At 38.3% G+C, this 19884-nt stretch overlaps 2 protein-coding genes across 2 annotated transcripts in view; one reads left to right on the forward strand and one right to left on the reverse strand.

The window, feature by feature from the left end:
- Window positions 1-157: 157 nt before the first annotated feature.
- Window positions 158-15266, reverse strand: LOC124161971 (thymidylate synthase). Its single transcript, XM_046538254.1, has 5 exons — window positions 15084-15266; window positions 11585-11737; window positions 9403-9582; window positions 971-1317; window positions 158-889 (listed from the first exon to the last, which is right to left on the reverse strand). The coding sequence occupies exons 1-5, from the start codon at window positions 15157-15159 to the stop codon at window positions 680-682; spliced, it is 966 nt and encodes a 321-aa protein (XP_046394210.1). The 5' UTR covers window positions 15160-15266; the 3' UTR covers window positions 158-679.
- Window positions 15267-15322: 56 nt separating this feature from the next.
- Window positions 15323-19884, forward strand: part of LOC124162973 (cytoplasmic dynein 2 heavy chain 1) — a 147398-nt gene continuing 142836 nt past the window's right edge. The window contains exon 1 of the mRNA XM_046539753.1: window positions 15323-15643. Within this exon, the coding sequence (XP_046395709.1) occupies window positions 15592-15643 (52 nt within the window). The 5' untranslated portion in view covers window positions 15323-15591. The remainder of the gene's footprint in view (window positions 15644-19884) is intronic.

Raw genomic sequence — 19884 nt, forward strand, 5'->3', positions numbered from 1 at the left:
TACCACGCTCCCGAAATGATGATTTTTCAAGGATTTGACTTTGTAGAAAAGTAAATTGCACAGTTTGAAGTCGCCATAATTTTTTTTCTCTAAGATATTTAGAGCGAAAATGAGAGGGGGCTAGAATGATAATTAATAAATACTTATTTAACTTAAATTCTATTTAAAATTTTTTAATAACTATGTATGCATGAAGAAGGACTAATGTACTCATTACATAATAACTTAGAGAATTTTCATCACAGTATGAATATATACTAGCAAAAAAAATTACCTTTGGGGTTCGCAACCATCGTGGATCTCAATGAGCAACAACAAAACAGCAGACCAGTCTTAATTATCAGGATCATTATGAAAACTTGGTGGACAATGGTATAGCTAGCTGGTACTTACAGTCCATGGTACAGCCTGTTATTCCTCATCTATTTACGTATATAGCAAAATTGACAATAAAGAAAATTAAGCTATGATATGAAAATTGCTAAAATGTGAATGAATAAAATTATGAACAGGAAGAATATTTTCTAGATAAATCAAGCATTAAGTGTGCACTTCCTCTAGAAACATACCCTCCCTATATATTTTACCCTAATGTCTTTGCCAGGGCCTACTTAAATACACATCCCCAGAGTAATCCTAGGTGCATTTTCATGAAAACATATTCCAATCAGAGATCCGTTCAAACAGCCATCTGCATGTCCAATTTAGGATGTGGTTGGTAATTTTTTAATTCAAAATCCTCATACTTGAAATCTTCTATTTTTTCAACATCTCTCTTTATTTTCAGCGTGGGAAAAGGCCTTGGTGTACGCTCCAACTGCTTTTTCAAAGCATCAACATGATTTGAGTATATGTGACAATCCCCCATTGTGTGCACCAGATCTCCAGGCTGCAAATGAGGTAAAAAAGTTAATGATATAATTAAGAAATTTACACAGGTACTAGATTACGAGAGTTTATCTCCACTTACCTTGAGTTTAGTGATGTGTGCAATCATGTATGTTAGTAGAGCATAGCTAGCAATATTGAAAGGGACACCCAGGCCCATATCAGCAGATCTCTGATACAACTGGCACGACAACTCGCCATTAGCAACATAAAACTGCACAAGGCAGTGACATGGGGGAAGAGCCATTTGAGGAATATCCACTGGATTCCAAGCACACATCATTATCCTTCGGTCATCTGGATTAGTTCGAATAGTTTCAATGACTTGGGCAAGTTGATCCACACCCTCTCCAGTATAGTCAACATCTTTCCCTCGGTACTTGGCACCAAAATGCCTCCACTGGAAACCATACACAGGACCCAAGTCACCTGCCGAATATAGGAGCAAATTCTTTGCATCAGAAAAGGAAAAATTAAAGAATCAAAGAACAAGAATCAATATCATAGGGGCCCAAAAATTAGGGGTATGTAATCCACAATGATCGTAATCAGCAAAACAAAATTGTTCGACTCAGATTTTGACAAAACTTCGTAATTTTCATCCTATCACGTAGTCATGAAACAATGTACAGTGCAACCTCGATATAACGACACCCCACGGTGCACTAATAAACACTCGCTATAGCGAATTGTCGCTTTACCGGAGGTGGAGCAAATAATAGCCAATATACCTGTTGCGAACAGATATACAGGAACAGGAGTGGTGCGGCGACAGATAAACATCTATCCGATAAACGTAAGCATAAATCCAGACGAAAGGCGATGTTTTTTTGCATCACTAAATTTTCTTACTCAAATAACGACTAACTATTCAAACAATTTATAAGCGCCGCACTGAATAAAAATCATGCAAAGCATTGTTTCGTCAATCATTATATTTATCGAACGACAGTTTACCACATAAATTTGAGACTGAGCAATCCATTAACTTCATTTCTAACAGATCGCTAGCAATTACAGAGGTTAAGGAGTCTTGATGAAAGTCTTCCGGCGGTGAAACCCTCGCTATGGCGAGAGCCAACACCGAAAGGGTCTCGTAAAAACGAATTTTTTAACACGCTCATTATAGGGTCAAATGACGGTGCATCGGCTATATCTCGTAATAGCGGGGGTGTCGCTATAGCCCGTACTCGCTTTAACGAGGTTCCACTGTAAATGTTTACTTGGTAATTTCCACTGGTTCATTTCTCACTACCATTTGGAGTTAAGTGAAATCGCAGTTTTTCATATTATACTTTTCATATCTTTGAAGGCACTCATACATTCATTCAGTCAGCCCTGAAGATGGAACACGACTCGAGTTCCAAAACGTCGGTAGAATGGAGAGAGACCACCCCACTGAAAGCCCGAATAGCCTTCTTTGAAAATAAATTTTCTCAGACTTGTTTTTCATGTTATTCTTATGAAACTATGCACGTATATCATACAAAGCATGAGAACTCCAAATAATACTTTAAAATATCCTCTAAGGTATTGAAAATTTTCTAAACCCTCACGTCTCAAACATTTGAGAAATTTTATGTTGAAAATATAGTTCTATAAAAAATGAAATATTGACCAAAGGCAATATGTTAATGAGGCTGATTACTTCTTCTAGTAATCTTAAAGCATAGTACCTTCCCCTGCCACAAATTGTTAGAAACTCCCCAGAGAAGATGGGCACACTCAAGGAAAGAAGTAAAACTGTGGGGTCATTCCACGTCAAATCACCCAGAAATTTTCAAAATGACACCCACCGACTCGGATTTTAATGAAATTTTTGTCACTAGCTACTATCACCTATCTAATGACCCATGTAAAATATTTCCTCTCTCACTCTCATAGTTTGCAAGATATGAGGAGTCAAAGTTTGAGATGTTTGCTCAGAAGTGGCGCTAGTGGGAGTCAAATTCCAGAGTGCAGGGCACAGCGTAAAAATTCATAACTCAGAAACCACATAATATATTTGAATGAAATTTTGACCCCTTGTCTATCCAAGTGCATAGCTTCCATAGTAATGTCTTTTATTCCCCTTGCATTGTTATGTTAGCCAAAATGATGTCAACAGTTGTTAATTAACCGATTTTTTTAGCTCAAAAACATTACTTCATATTTTCAGAATTATCACCAAAAGGCAGAGCAGTTAACTCATCCAATTTTTTTTTAAATTGAAGGTTAATATGTGCTCCAATATACTGTGAAATAAAAATGGTGGTGTTTTGACTGCCACTATGAGTATTTCAGGTTTTACTTTTTTTTCTGCCCCCGTGAGAGGGATTTTGGACACGTACTGTAAGACAATAAGTATAAGTGTATCCATACCTTCATGAGGATATATTTGAAATATTGGTCAGTAAATCTAAGACCAAACATGTAGTCTAGTGAATGTGGCTCTTGTTCATACAATTTTTTTAATAACAATACTTGGCTTGTGGCAGCTGAGGGGAAAAGAGTCCAAATGGCTCAGAAATGTGAAATGATGCTTTTTCCTGGAATTTACCCATTTTTTCAAGTGTTTAGCATAGGGACAAATTGGTATCAACATACATTAGACTCTTACTGTGCATTAAGAGGATAAATGGAAATACTAATTTAAATAAAATTATTTAAATAATACACTTCAATGTGTTTAAGGCATCTCCCGAACATCTCTGGAGGCTCTCTCGGGCAACTAAACGCTTTACAATACCACCAATTCCATCACATGGGGATTTTACATGGCTTGTAGCAAAGAATGTCCATGATGCCATTAAAGAGAAATCCTGGTAATGCTTGCAAAGATTGAGAAATTTTTTGTAGTTCTTGTACCGTCCTGCACAACCATCACTAAAGTAACTCAATTTTTTGACTAACGTAAAATTTTCCTTCACAAAGCAAAATATTATTCTTTGGGTTTCATAAACAAAAGCTACATCATGCTCCAAATCATCTGACAAGATGCATAAACTGGAAATAATAAGCTGTTTAATCAGGTGATCTCGAGTTTAAATCACAACAGGGTGTACCGTACAACTATCCCTTGTCCAGTGATACCCTTGTGCCTCATCTTTGATAACATATGAGTAGTTCTCATTGAAGTCAAGGAGAACAACTGCATCATGGGGTCCAAGATTTTCTTTCATTTTGTTAAGGTAGTTTGCCTGTACCTTCGTAATAAATGAATGGGGCACCAGTTTTTCCACTCTTTCAATTAAAGTTAATCGGTACTCATCAAATGTCGCAGTGAAGTTCACCAGTTGAGATCTGTCACGGGAAACCCACTGACTGTATGAAACTTCATCTCCGGGGTCACATTCTTCAAGCTTTTTCAGCAGTAAGCTTTTCAACTTTTCACGTGAAGGGCACTGAGAGCAATGTCGCAGTATACAGTCCCTATTTTTTCTAGAGCACACTAAATAACCAATTAGGTCCTGGCTTGTTTCCTCTATATTACAGGCATTAAGCAGTAAGTTGACATTTTAATGAATTGTGCAAACACACACTGAATGCGTTCCAGGAGATCCTGCTACCACAAACCATTTTGGACCTAGGTTGCAGAAGTTAGAAAAGCCAATTTTAATTCTGGGGAAGTCAAATTTAAAAGTGGAATACAATTCCTTCAAGTTAGCAAGTAATAATCTCTTCTGAACATGTACATTTTTGGAGATACTAATGGAATCTTTCTTTCCAGGTATCATTCTGGAGTACTCTTCACTTTTATAGAAAGTCCTAACTAATTGTAATGTTTTATATTTGCCTTCCCTTTTCTCAATTCAGGTGCAGCCAATTTTCCATTGTCTCTGAAAAGTTCTCTTGCTTGGCGGGCAGTGTACTCACTCACATGAAACTCTTCCATTACTTTCTTCCTGCTCCATGAAGTTGGTACCAATGATAACAGATGTACCTTTCCTTGACGAGTGCTTGATGTGTCAACTTTTTGTTTGATTAAGTCTATGAGCACATCCATATCATGAACTTTCTGAAGTAGTTCTTTTGGCAGTTTTGGGTCATCCGTTTCTGGAGATAATTCTTTATCAAGAACTCTTTTAACTTTCCTTTTAAAATTACTGCATGCTGACTCTACTTTCCTTTTAGCTAGGTTGACCTTCTGTGAGATGATATGCCATGAAATTTTAAAGGTGACTCCTCTCTATCTTGCAGCGTTCTGTTAAGTAGCTCAGTTGATTTTTCTTGGGATACTGTTGTTTCAAAATTCAAAATACTATCATTGCTGTCACTATCTACTTCTTCAACATCGGAAAGCTCATTTCCAAACCTGGAGTGTTTCTGTACTTCCTCCCTACATGGCTGGCATATTTTCATTCCTGGCACTAATTTCCGAAGAATTGGGATTTTACAGGCCTTTTCTGCAAATTCAAGACTTACATTTCTCAGTGATTTTGATATTTTCTTCTTGTGGCTCTTAAAAGGATCAAGACAATATATTTGGTAGGTTTCATACTTTTTCAAATAGTATATTCTGCGATGTTCGCAGACATTGGATAGGACTTCCCCAGGTACACCACTTCTGAGAGATAACAGCTGTTTTTCAAGCATACTCATGATCTCAATTTTGTTCAGTTGCACCACTGGTGTGTAGCTTTTTTTGAGGCAATCAGATGCAGTTACTTTTCCAATGCTGCACAGTTCAACAATTTGCTCATTTTGAAGCATAGTGGAGACACTAACCTTTTTTAATGTCGAAGTTCACAATGAGCAGCTTTGCCTAACTCATAGCACACACAATTAATGTACAGGTAAAAATACACTGATCGTACACACAGAATAAACTTGGACACCCATGGAGCATCTTTACACAAGAAGACTTGGCAGAAGACTAAAAGTGGTACCCTAGAATCTATTTTGATTTATCATGCCCTCACTGTGATACATGGTAACATTTTATTCTTCCTAATGTAGAGGTTGCACTTAATTCTCTTATTCCTTGGGGAGATGGAATAACACTGAAAAGTGATGCTGAATAGGTGGGATTGTATTACCTTCTCAAGTTTGTCATGTAATACAATCATATGTGAGGCAGGGGAGAAAACAATGTGGCACATAATGTCAGCATTATCTCTCCCAGTGAAATAGAAATTTAATACTCCAGTTGCCATCAAGGAATGTGGATATTGATGACAACCTGCTGCATATCTATAAGTAATACAATTGCTCTGCCAGCTCTTCCATCACCAAGGGTTTGGAAGACCATACTTCTTCTGTGAAAGTGAGGCTAACTTTGTACAACTCCAGTTCAGTGGGACTCATTTAATCACTTTTTCACAGATCTTAACAAACTTGAACATTGCATGTGCTTATGATGACCACTGGTTTTTTGGATTAGTGATTTCTAAACACGAGGAAGAACATGATGTGAAAGTGAAATTTATGCACCCATATGGAAAATCCCCATGTGATGGAATTGGTGGTATTGTAAAGCGTTTAGTTGCCCGAGAGAGCCTCCAGAGATGTTCGGGAGATGCCTTAAACACATTGAAGTGTATTATTTAAATAATTTTATTTAAATTAGTATTTCCATTTATCCTCTTAATGCACAGTAAGAGTCTAATGTATGTTGATACCAATTTGTCCCTATGCTAAACACTTGAAAAAATGGGTAAATTCCAGGAAAAAGCATCATTTCACATTTCTGAGCCATTTGGACTCTTTTCCCCTCAGCTGCCACAAGCCAAGTATTGTTATTAAAAAAATTGTATGAACAAGAGCCACATTCACTAGACTACATATTTGGTCTTAGATTTACTGACCAATATTTCAAATATATCCTCATGAAGGTATGGATACACTTATACTTATTGTCTTACAGTACGTGTCCAAAATCCCTCTCACGGGGGCAGAAAAAAAAGTAAAACCTGAAATACTCATAGTGGCAGTCAAAACACCACCATTTTTATTTCACAGTATATTGGAGCACATATTAACCTTCAATTTAAAAAAAAATTGGATGAGTTAACTGCTCTGCCTTTTGGTGATAATTCTGAAAATATGAAGTAATGTTTTTGAGCTAAAAAAATCGGTTAATTAACAACTGTTGACATCATTTTGGCTAACATAACAATGCAAGGGGAATAAAAGACATTACTATGGAAGCTATGCACTTGGATAGACAAGGGGTCAAAATTTCATTCAAATATATTATGTGGTTTCTGAGTTATGAATTTTTACGCTGTGCCCTGCACTCTGGAATTTGACTCCCACTAGCGCCACTTCTGAGCAAACATCTCAAACTTTGACTCCTCATATCTTGCAAACTATGAGAGTGAGAGAGGAAATATTTTACATGGGTCATTAGATAGGTGATAGTAGCTAGTGACAAAAATTTCATTAAAATCTGAGTCGGTGGGTGCCATGCCTGGGTGAACTGACATGGAATGACCCTGTGATATAAGGAGAATTCATAATAGAAGAAAAACAGTGGCTAAATGAACAGCTATGCGGCGATGGCACTAAGTGTACAACTTAATGGGAAATGGACAGGGGGAGAATTGCCCCTAAGCACGATTGTTGGGGGCCTATATCCCCCCAAGTAAGCAGAGGTGTGGCTCAATTTTTAGGGCACAACCCAATGCTTTGCAAAATTATTTGCAAATTGGGCAGCGCTATTCTGAATGCTATGAAAAATTTTACCAGGAGAAGATGAAATGCTCCCTCACTCCTTCATATAGAACGGAGTTCACGAAAATTAAATTTTCCCATTTATATGATCCAGGGGCACAAAGATAGGGTGGAAATTGCTACCCCCATGGCATGCAAGTTCCCCCTCCAAAGATTGGGAGGTTGTTGCATTGCTGAACATCACACCTAAACTGGTAAGGTAAAAGCAACTGGGAACACACTTCATTAAGTCCCCATGAAACACTGTTGGTAGTGGGAGTGCTATCACAGGGTTCCCACTCCCACTAAATTTCACAGTTTTTTTCAGGTTTTCACGGTCTTAATGTCTCCAAATTCATGGCTCGTTGATGAGCCATATTAGTCAGAAACATTGATCACGTTGAGAAAATTGAGGGATTAGGTTGGCAGGGAAGTGAAGAAGTGTCCAGGGGCGGATCCAGGATTTTTTTTTGGGGGGGGCACAAGCAAGGCCATATCCAGGATTTTGTTCTGGGTGGGGCACAAGGATACCTCGGACTAGAAAACGAACGCAATGATAATGGGACCGTATTAAAAATCTTGCATATTTTTGAGGCCCTGGGGGGGGCACGTGCCCCCGTGCCCCCCCCCTGGATCCGCCTATGGAAGTGTCTGATTTATCGCCAGGGTTTATGAACACTTAGGTTACCTGTCTTCCAATCAAAGGTCAATGTGTCGTCATTGCACACGAACTGATACTTGCGCTTCAAATGTACATGTGCAGATAGATTCGTGGACAGTGTCTGCGCGTGACTGACCTTGAAACATGATCGACGTATCGATTTTTCTTTTGATCTGTCAATCGTAGTTCTACAATCAAGTTTGAGAGATTTTTAAGGTTTTATGACGCAATTCACGGCTTTTTCCAGGTTTTTCACAGTATTCAAAATTCACAGCTTATTCACGGTTTTAAGGCTATCACGGTTGAGTGGGAACCCTGTATCATTAAGTGATCTTAAAGTGAAGAGAGTGCCATTAAGGATGCTCAGGGATAGGGAAGTGACAGGGTAGCCTGGCATCTTGGTAGCATAAACCTAAGGCCTGTCGCTCAAAAATGTTTACAATGAAGTCTTCACCCAATCACTCTGCAGGTGGTGAATGATGGTGAGGAGGCAAAGGCCCAGGAAGAACTTTTATTTCCCCAGTTGAGGCATGGAGCCGAGGCAACACCTGCAATACTGACAGAGTGACCCAAGTGCAATGGGACTCAGCAGTCCGTAGGGCAAACAAGACTTGTGAGTCTTTAGTGGATATGACCCAATGGTTACTTCACTAACTAGCCTTTAAATGTCTCTTCCAACTTTTCTTCTAATCTAGGAGGGTTGAAAACGAGGTGATGAGAAGTTACCCAACCCATTTACATCCAAGAACACCCTTAATTCCACCAACATAAACTACACACCATTATCAGATGGTCTCTGAAACTTCATATGTTACCATTGAGGCCTAAATGCCATGACTTAGCTCCATTACTAACATAAATGAATCTCAAAACTAACTTATGATGATACTAATTAAAAATTAAAAAGCTGCGATAACATGTTCATGAGAAAAGGGATGGAAATTTCAATCTCTGGAGCATTCATAGAGAACGATCATGTGAAAAGATCTTTTTTCCACCATCATTGGAGCTGTTCAGGCTTTTTAAAAAAAGATAATTTGCATAGAAAGTATAAAATAAATTCAAAAACAATAATCCATCATTTGAAGTTAGGCCTTACTGACTTACAATAAGGTTTTAATCTGAGAAGACTCCTAAGGGAGTGCGCCATTCTCTTTAAAAAGTTCACTTAAACTTACACTTCACAGTAATGTACCACTAACATAAGTTGAATAACTTACCTACTTCCCGATCAGTGAATCCCATTTTGTCTAAGAACTCTCTAGAGCTATTTCCATCCCAAATGTTGATTCCTTTATCATGGAGCTCCAATGCATTTGTAGATCCATGAATAAACCAGAGCAATTCTTCAGCAACTCCTCTCCAAAACACTCGTTTAGTTGTTAAGAGAGGGAACACACCTGAGATGAAAAAGGTAAGTTTCTTTGTCAGCAATGAAGAATGATGATCATTAACTACTCAAATGACAATCAAAACAGTTTTTTCATCTCCCACCTGACATTTCCATTTCATAGTAGTCACTCTGATTTCAGAGTAGAGCACAGGCCAACCATCAAGGACAAGCATCATGAATCATCAAATAGGATGGGAGTAAAAGCAACTTTTTAGTATTCCACACTGTTTATTCACCAAACCAGTTTCAGCACTTACTGTGCTCTAGTCAAGGGTAATCCTGATAATGGCACATTAAGTTCTGAAACCACTTGGGACAGAATCAAATTCACACGTGAAAAAGAAGCAAGTGGTAAATTGAATTTCCTTGATGTGACTATTTCCAAAAGTGCCAAGTGTCTTGAATTTGCTATTTTCAGAAAAACCACCACCATGGATTATGTAATCCCCTCTGACTCCCGCCATCACATTTCCCAAAAGTTATCGACATTTCTCGTCTTGATAAATAGACTTCTGCCCTCTCCAAAGAAAATTTTAATAAGGAATTGGACACGATTAAAACATTAGCAACAACAAATGGGTATAACAGAACACTTGTGGATAAAATGCTCATTAAAAAATGCTCCCTAAGAGCACAAGATATGTTACTCAGTCAAATGGAATCAAAGGACAATAAATTTAAGTGGAGTAAATTTACTTATTATGTTTTTTTGTCACAGAAAGTAAGCAACCTCTTTCCCAAAAACCTTTTCAAGATTGCCTTTTATAACAACAACAACATGAGAAGAATATTTAATAACAAAGAGAGAGAGGTGACCCATTGGACAACAGTGGTGTTTATTTACTGGAATGTAATGAGTGCCTTGCTGCTTATGTTGGACTAACGGGCCGCACTTTCTGGCAGAGAGCAGAGGAGCATAAAACGAGTTTCCGGACTTGCAACCTGTCCCAGTCCCACTTTGCACAACACTTATGGGAGGAGAACCACAGCAGTTATTTCATCCCAAGAATTCTACCCTGGGAAGAAAAAGGTAGAGGAATGGACAAGAAAGAGGAATTGGAGAATAGGAAACTCATCAAGAAAAGTCCTCTGCTTAATGACATTCTATTTGAAAACCTTCCCCCTCCTAACAGCCTCTTCAACCATTATGGAAAAACCAGTACCTCCCCTTACTGACACCCCCATCATTGCCTTAGTAAATTCTTGGCCAACGATCTTCCATACCCCGCCCCTCTTCAACTCTCACCACTCTTTCACAGCAACACATCACCTCCTTGAGATTTTCCCAAAAAAATGATGTGATACATACTTGCCAGGACCACCCCTCACATCCTTATGAGATTGGGTGAGGGTCGGCTCAGCCCCCAGTCCCCCCTAAACCCCCACAATTAATGGATGCCCCCTGAGAGATGTATGCTAAATACATGTGAACATTGCAACAAGGTAATTGTGTCAAAATTTGCAACAATATGAAAGATAAGCTGAAACAGCTGTAATATTCTTTCTTCAATTTTCCTCCCAATTACATGATAAATCACTCTGATGGTGTGCAGGATGGGGACAGTTTCACCAATTGAGAGGCTGGGGTTTGCTACCAGCAGTAAAACTGTACCCATCTGACACACCAACAGTGTTTCAGGGTTTAATTGCAAAGATCATAAGAGAAAGAATTTTTTCCAGCAATTAGAGCTTGCCTTTCTTATTATTCTCTATGTAATTATGACCCTAATTTTTCATTAAAAAAAATACATTGAGCAACTTGATACAAGAATTCCCCATGTAATATATCATATTATTTTTAGGTGCTAGTTAACATCAAGTTAATTATTCGAAAATAATGTTTCACTTGTTGAGGTGTACACAATATTCACTCCAATATTTAAAAAAATTTACTTTATATACACTATGCCTTTCCATAGGTTTTCATTTCTTGAACTAACCCACGATTCCGAAGTACATAGTAAACAGATAAAATCTAACACAAATTTTACAATACATAAAGCACTTACCATTCCTTAATGAGAATCTCATTTGAGTTCCAAAAACACTTATTGTTCCCACTCCAGTTCTGTCATTCTTCCTGCACCCTTTTGAGATTATATGGCGAATCAAATCTAAATACTGATGTTCTTCGTGTCTATCAATACCATTGGTGTGACAGCCTGGAATGATGCCATTTAGAGAACACAATTATTGAAGGAAGTTTCTTGGAAAGTAGTGGTAAGCATGAGTTCACAATAGAATTATATTCCAAAAATAAGCTGGTTTATAGGACAAGAGGATTGGTTTTTTGCTATCACGGAGAGAATTGACATAAGATATAAAAATGGAAGATTAGGTAAGGAGTAAAACAGGGCCTCAAAATAGTCTTCTAACACTTGAAGTTCTTCCCAATAAATGTTGCTTAAGATTAATGAAGAAAATAATTTTGACCCTCCGAAACTGTAGAAAATGAGCATCACTCCTGCAAAATACTATATTATGAAGTTATCTCACAAATAAATGGAGAACTTTTTCCCAAAGAACTTCAGGATAGTGAATTCACCAAAAGCAACATCAGGACAAGTTTGACAGACTGCCCCGAGGAGCTAAGGGAGACTAGTGTTTACAAGTGGGGTGTATTGATTGCAGGACATTGGGCACACAGGAGGATCATGAGAAGGAGAAGGGGAGGAAGATGGATTGCAGCCTAAAGGGCTGGAGATAAGAAGACACCAAAATAAAAAGGAATTGGCAAACTAAACTGTTTTCCAGAATGACTCTTCTCTCCTTGATGTACTCCTTCAGCTTAGGCTTCACCTCTCAACTTCCATTCCATGCCCTCAGCAAATACCAAACCCCTGACATGCAGCACATAATTTGGCATGGACAACTCACCAGTCCCTGGCCTACACATTATTATTTTTTTTACAATTTTATTCTCAAACCACCGAATACAACTCAAATTGGCCATTTTACATTGGGGTATTCAACAATTTTAGCAAGTAAACGTACACGAACAATCATGCCCTGGACAGAGAAATCTACCCAGGCGGGACTCGAACCCATGACCCCTTGCTTGGAAGGAGAGGACGTTACCCCAACACCACCGCGGCCGGCATTATTAACTTTCTCCTGCATTCCTCCTCATCATAATGCCTCATACTCTTCCCTCCATCCTCCCTCAATTTTTGTCTGAACTGCTAGGGAAACATTTGTATCTGGATGTTGATGACCCAAATTTAAATCAATAGTTGCTGCCAATTGAATTAAAGAGTGGAAAAGCATATTGATCATATAATAGGGTGGTTTCCTGTTTTTTTAATTCCCTAAATCGAAAGATTATTACTCCTGGAGAACGTATTTCACACTTTTAGATTTATAAATGATGATATCCATTTTTTGCAATTAAATGATAAGTGAAAATTTTCAAGCGCACGAAAACGTGACAGCTAAGTATAAATGCTTGGAAAAGCCAGCGTGATGTCATTCTGGTTCCGGCTGCCGCTTTGAGAGGCCACCTTGGTGCGAGGCTATGAGTGCCGCTACGATGCAGGCTGCTAGCAGGTGGCAGGGTACCCTGCTAGCAGGTAGTGCTTGGCTTAAATAAGGATTATTAATACCCTATCAAACGAAGGAAACCTTGCTGACCTTAGGCAATTGTAATAAGTGATTATTAAGACATGTTTCCCTGAGCTCTGTGCCACATGCATGCATTGATAATCTCAGATGATGCAAAACTCCTGACTACCACTGTAGCATCTAGGTCCCTGTGACGTCACCTTGAGTGACATCGCATGGGCACCAATCCGGCATTTTTCAAATGAGGTTAAAATTGACCATTAACAATCGCCAAAAAAGTTTATAGAATTTGTCTTAAATAGGCATATCTGCTCCCATCCTGATATATACCAGAAAATAACAACAGAAACTTAAAGAGTTTTCTTTAATTTTTTCTTAAGTCCTCAACACATGTCCAGACCATGATCAGAGAGTGCATAAAACACATTTTGGAGATGCTGATACAAAATGCAGTTTAAAATTTGCAATTTCCAAACCTATGCATTTTGGCTAATAGAATTATCATTTAAGTATTCTACTGATTAAGGTAGGTTTGCACGGAGCATTTACGATGAATTCAGGCACTTCCCCCTCCCCACCTGGACTTACCTCTTTAATTCATAATAATGCCTACTCCCTTTCCTTCTATCTGAAAATTCCTATTCTCCACATTCCTTTCCCTCATTTACAGAGTATTCTATCCTCTAACATTGTTTCCAACATCCCCTCCCGCCTCAGTATACTAGTTGTATTCACACCTTCTGGTCTCCACATCTCATTAAAAAGCTGCCTCTCCTTACCCACCATGTCCAGCACTTCATTGCTCCTACTCCTCTCCATCCACTTCAACTTCTACATTTCTTTGCTTTCTCTCCCCTGTCTTTCCGCATTCCCAATGCAAATTCTTCTATTTTGTTTCCATCCCTCACTGAAGCGTTCCAGTCCTCCATAACCACTAGATGTTTCTTGCCCGTGGTTTCCCTTATTATTTCCTTGAACTGTTCAGACACCTCATCTACTTCTTCCCCCCTATGATTGTTAGTGAGCACAAAAACTTAAACCACCACAAGGTTGGTGGGTCGTGCCTCAATTTCTACCGCCAGAATCCTATCACTTCCCTGATCTATTGCTCTCTTACCAAGCTTCCCATTTAACACCATTATTTTATACCTTCCATTTTATATACATTTGGAGGAATGCCCATTGTGGTGTTACACGGCAGCAATTCTATCTTTGGTCCATGGATACAAAAGAATCAACAAATAACATATAATTCTGGGGGTTGTTCAACCAAATACATATGCTGTACACAGCAGTATAGTACCTAACCATTTGGTGATGAAAAAGCTGGCACATTGGAATAACCTCGGAAGTTATAATAATGGGGTTTACAATAGGCATAACGATAAGGATAACTACACATGCTTCCCATAAAATAATTACTCAAGGCAAGCGGATTTGACACTTCAAAAGATTCAGAATGGTCCCATTATTCTCCAAAAGAAATCCAGCATAAGAGTATTTCATATAAAGCATGCCACCCAATCCTTGATATTGATAAGAGGTTATACAGACGATGAGTTCTGCCAAGGAATAATCAATAATTACCAGAAAGTATACAATTTAAAACAGTAACAGGCTGTGTAAGTTACTTGAGGCGGCATAAAGCTTCAGCACAGGGAAAATTATTTAAGCAAATGATCAGAAAAGAGACGAATAAGAAGTCAACATGTTACCAAGGTTTTATAAAAAAACAGCATGCACAAATGGATTAGGTTAAAAAAAGGCTGGAATGCACTGTCACACACATTTTTATACATAATTATAAGCAATAATTAGGGATTTAGTATTATTACATAAAAATATGAGATTGGCAATAGGAGGCGTATGATTATTTCCTCGCTGAGGCGCGAAATTGTATCACATCACAGCATCTGGTAGCACAAGCTATTTCAAGAAATATCTTACCATTCACTGTATCCCCTTCGATTTTGGTATTACAAGAATCATCAACGATGATTACTGGTGGAATGGATGAAGTCATTTTCGATTGCTAGGTATAAATTAACTTAAAATGGTGAAATCATACGATAGAATCACATTCGCCTAAGTTAGAAAAGGCGGGAAATATATGTTCATAGCGCAATACAATCGTCGAATGTCAATTTGAATGGCCAGTGCTGCCAGTCGTCGGAGCATAGCAGCACCATCGCCGTTGTTTTGGTTTCTCGGGGGAGGCGAGCAGTTGGTTTTGTTTAAATGAGTTCTAAACATTCGGCAACTTATCTAACCTTAAAAATGTCTTCACTTTATATCTGCCGAAGAGATGCTATGGTAGGCTGCTTCAATCAAAACGTTTAAAGTGGATATGAAAGACCTATGGGTGCATATCGTTGGTCGTTGTGTGGGAAATCTCGTACTCGGAGATAACTTGTCAATGACTCTGTTTATATAATATCTGTTATAATTCAGAGAAATGGCTGCTATCGGCAGAGATGAGAGAAAGAATTATATACTTACTACGGCAGGTTTGTAATTACTGCTTGGGAGATCGGCCATTGGACTTCCACATTTCTCACTTCACTATCATTAAGTTTTATGCACAGTGATATCACATGCATTGATATTAATATTACAAAATTAGTAGTCTTAGCACAGTTGCGATCTGCATGCCTTCATAACAACTGCTTTATCGACGTACATAAAATGCCAATGATAGCCGTTAATTTTTTCCATGACTCCTTACACATGATCGTCTTTTGTGACATCAGAGCAAAATTGTTGTGCGAAACTACTTGTGTTATTATTAGAGTAATTAATTTAGGATGTCAAGATTTTTTATTTACCTTGATGGGAGAGATGGACACTGGTGCAGTGGCATATCCCAGAATGTCGCTCTGGGGAGGGTCCAAAACCGGGGGAAAATATAGAAAAAAGGGTACTAAGTAGAGTTTTAAACTAATTTTAACAACGTTCATAATGGAAAAGCTTCATTTTGCAAAGAAATATTTTGTTAATTCATGATTTTTCAATACTCTGTTTTCTTTTATGATGAACCCTATTGGAAATATTCAATTCCGCTCAATTGAAAAGTGACATATATCAATTGAATAAATGGAAATTCAATATAATATGGGAAAATTCAATTGGATTCCATATATTCAATTGAAATATGTCACTTTTCAATTGAGCGGAATTGAATATTTCCAGTAGGGAAGTGAAGTAATTATGTTTTTATATTTCGGGAGAGGGGGGGTCCCCAGACCCCACCTTCGCTATGCCACTGCATTATGGTAAGCAGGAATATCCTACCTCCACCAAGAGTTGCATTGTTACATGATTGTAGTACTTTCATTTAATTTTACAACCCATCTCTCATATCATCGCTCTGCATAGACCCATTGATATTTATTCAATCCCTGTCGTCCATTTTTGCCTCTGAAAACTAAATCTGATCTTTCCCTTATTCTGTCCATCTACCCAAAGAAATTCTGTATTAACTTTCCTTTGAATATTCTTGCAACTTTTAGTTAAGTACTCTTTTCTTTTGGCGTGGTTGTCAATATGTTTTTACGGTATGAATGTTAACCACACTGTACTACAGTGGAACCTCGTTAAAGCGAGTACGGGCTATAGCGACACCCCCGATATTACGAGAGATAGCCGATGCACCGTCAATTGACCCTAGAATAAGCGTGATAAAAAATTCGTTTTTACGAGACCCATTCGGTGTTGGCTCTCGCCATAGCGAGGGTTTCAACGCCGGAAGACTTGCATCAAGACTCCTTAACCTCTGTAATTGCTAGCGATCTGTTAGAAATGAAGTTAATGGAGTGCTCAGTCTCAAATTTATGTGGTAAACTGTCGTTCGATAAATATAATGATTGATGAAACAATGTTTTGCATGATTTTTATTCAGTGCGGCGCTTATAAATTGTTTGAATAGTTAGTCGTTATTTGAGTAAGGAAATTTAGTGATGCAAAAAAACATCGCCTTTCGCCTGGATTTATGCTTACGTTTATCGGATAGATGTTTATCTGTCGCCGCACCACTCCTGTTCCTGTATATCTGTTCGCAACAGGTATATTGGCTATTATTTGCTCCACCTCCGGTAAAGCGACAATTCGCTATAGCGAGTGTTTATTAGTGCACCGTGGGGTGTCGTTATATCGAGGTTGCACTGTATTTTAGTGCTCAAGGAGTGCTATCTTCAGCTCGCATTTAGTTGCACTCATTATTTACTCTGTTGCATATAGGATTTGAAGTATATCGTGGAAGTTCTTTAAATTCTGATATTTATTTCTTATGTTCCGAGTTGTAAAATATGATCTTGATATTTTGACTTTGCCCTTACGAAAGTGGTTTCCTTAAATCTCTTGTGTTCAGCATTTTTAAATTGTCCTTTTTATTATCAAGTAAAGCTCAACCAATCTGTAGTGCAAGGCAAAGCTTGGAAACGATTTAAACTCTGGTTCTCACAACTTGGGAGGGCATGATTGATTTGTAGATACATATTTAGAAATAGACCTCATCTAGTCTTTCTATGGAGGGATTTCTGGCAGAAGACTGAAAGTTATGGGACATGATCACTGGAAGCTGTTTTCTCACCACCATTGCTTTTATTGTTAGAACAGTCAAACAGATGTCTCATTGACACAACAAAGCAGAGATTTGGATGCATTTCAAGTCCTATATCAAGAAAACCTATGTTATACCTTCTGCAAAGGAGGCATTTAGCTCACATTAAGTCTGAAGATTTTTATGAAATACCATGCTCATGTGAGGAATTCTGTTGGCTAGAGTGGACACTTAATGGCAGGCAGAATACCAGAGCAAAAGAAAGCCAGTTAAGAGTTGTGGGGTAGGGAGGCAGCCGTCTCCTGTCTCCCTAATTTCTGAAAAAAATTGAATAAGTGGTAATTATTAAGGTGGCTCCTATTTTATATTTCACCAGTTTAACCTACAATGTTTAAAAGTTAATTATGAGTATCTGAAAGCCACTTGTCTATGAGTATGAGACCTCAAATGCATTAATGCTGAGAAGAATTGCGTATCACCAGGATGCCGAGGAAAGTAATGAGCCACCTCCCTCCCCCAAAAATGGTCTTTTCCATCTCTGTAGAAGCCATTCCTGGTGGAAGCATACAGGGATTCACAATGGCTGAGAGCAGCAATTAGAATTCTTGGAGAAGAAAAGGAACATCAGAATAAATAATGGCATAAGTGGTAAAAACATAATGATGGCAATATCTCTCATTTGAGACATAGCCACCTAACATTCATCTTTAAAGCAAAAGCAGTAGGAGAGAGGCTGGCCATCTTCATCAAGGATTATGGTGAAAGGTGTTTGGAATAATATTACATCCACCAGAAACGTTATAGATGGTGACTGAACACCTGTGTGATCTACCATCAAATTATTGAGAGATAAAGACTCACTTAGTCTGAAAAAAATACCCCTTGCGAACTGGGATGAAGGCCTTGAAGGTACTAGACAGAATGAAGGTAATTCCTCACTTATTATGTTGGATGGTAGAGACAGTAGAACCAAGATAACCTTATTGTTAACATTAACTTTTTCTGATATAGTTAAGGTGGGGTCATGTGAAGTGTTGATCAGTATATTTTATTTCATTATATATAATATTACTTGGGGAGTGTGTAATATAGTGGGTAGAATGGTTGGGTGCCGAGTGAAAGGTTCAAATCCCGGATGAAGCCTTCAATCAGCTCCAAACAAAAATTCTTATAAGTGGTGGTCACCCCTACCTTGAAAGTGTGAATTTTGCATGCCTGTGGCTCAGAGTTCATTTCAAATATCTTTGCAACTGAAAGGCATGCCCAAGTTTATTTGGGGTTAATGGCGAAGGACATGTGACTTCCTGAAAACCAACATAAATGCGATAGGCAGAGCATAACCTCTGTTAAATTCAGTCACTTTCAGACCTCCGTGTATGCTTCGTAAGGTAGTTGTGTTGCCTAGTGGGAAGAGGGTTTTTAACACAGTCTTTCATTTCCATGCACTGGAAAAGTCTCTTGAGAAAACATGGCAATGCCTGCCTCTGTCTCTCCCCCTCCCACATCCCTAATGTTATAGGTCCCACCTCTTGCTGCCCGAAGCATGCTGAGCTTGCATGACTGGCCAATCGCAAAGATATTTGAAAAGGATCATACTCTTGTATGACCTCTAAACTTGCCTAGCTATACCAGCCTTTGAATTGAGTCACTGAGTGAGTTATTGGGGAGCATATATCACCGTTGGTTTCCTCAAATGTGGGCTACTATGCAGGTTCAGCATTGGGGCGGATGGGTTTACTGAGGGATAATTTCATACCCTCCGGAACCCTTTGCTGGTATCCTCAAAGAAATTCCCCTTGACTGCTGTTGATGTGTAAATGCTATTGCAGAAAAAAGCAATAAAGGTTGTCGGTGGTTTCTACTTATCTACTGAAGCTGAAAAAATTCATTTTTGATGGTTCTGCAATACCAGTGTTAATATTCTTGTTACTGGTTGTGTAAGCTGTAATCATGAGATGTATGAAACCATTGCGAAACAAAGGTCTTGTCCAGTACCAATGTCATGTGTGTATAATTTTTGTCGGTTGTTCAAGGTAGTAGGAATATGTCAGATAAGTTAATGGTATATTTTGAGAGCAAAATGGTTAAGTCGTATAGGAAAATGTCATCAAACTAATCACAAAAGTGATGACAAACTCATTCCATTTAAATAGAGTTTCTTGGTGTGCTGAATACCCACTAGTTTTGTGA

This window comes from Ischnura elegans, chromosome 7 (assembly GCF_921293095.1).
Source record: "Ischnura elegans chromosome 7, ioIscEleg1.1, whole genome shotgun sequence".
NCBI lineage: Eukaryota > Metazoa > Arthropoda > Insecta > Odonata > Coenagrionidae > Ischnura > Ischnura elegans.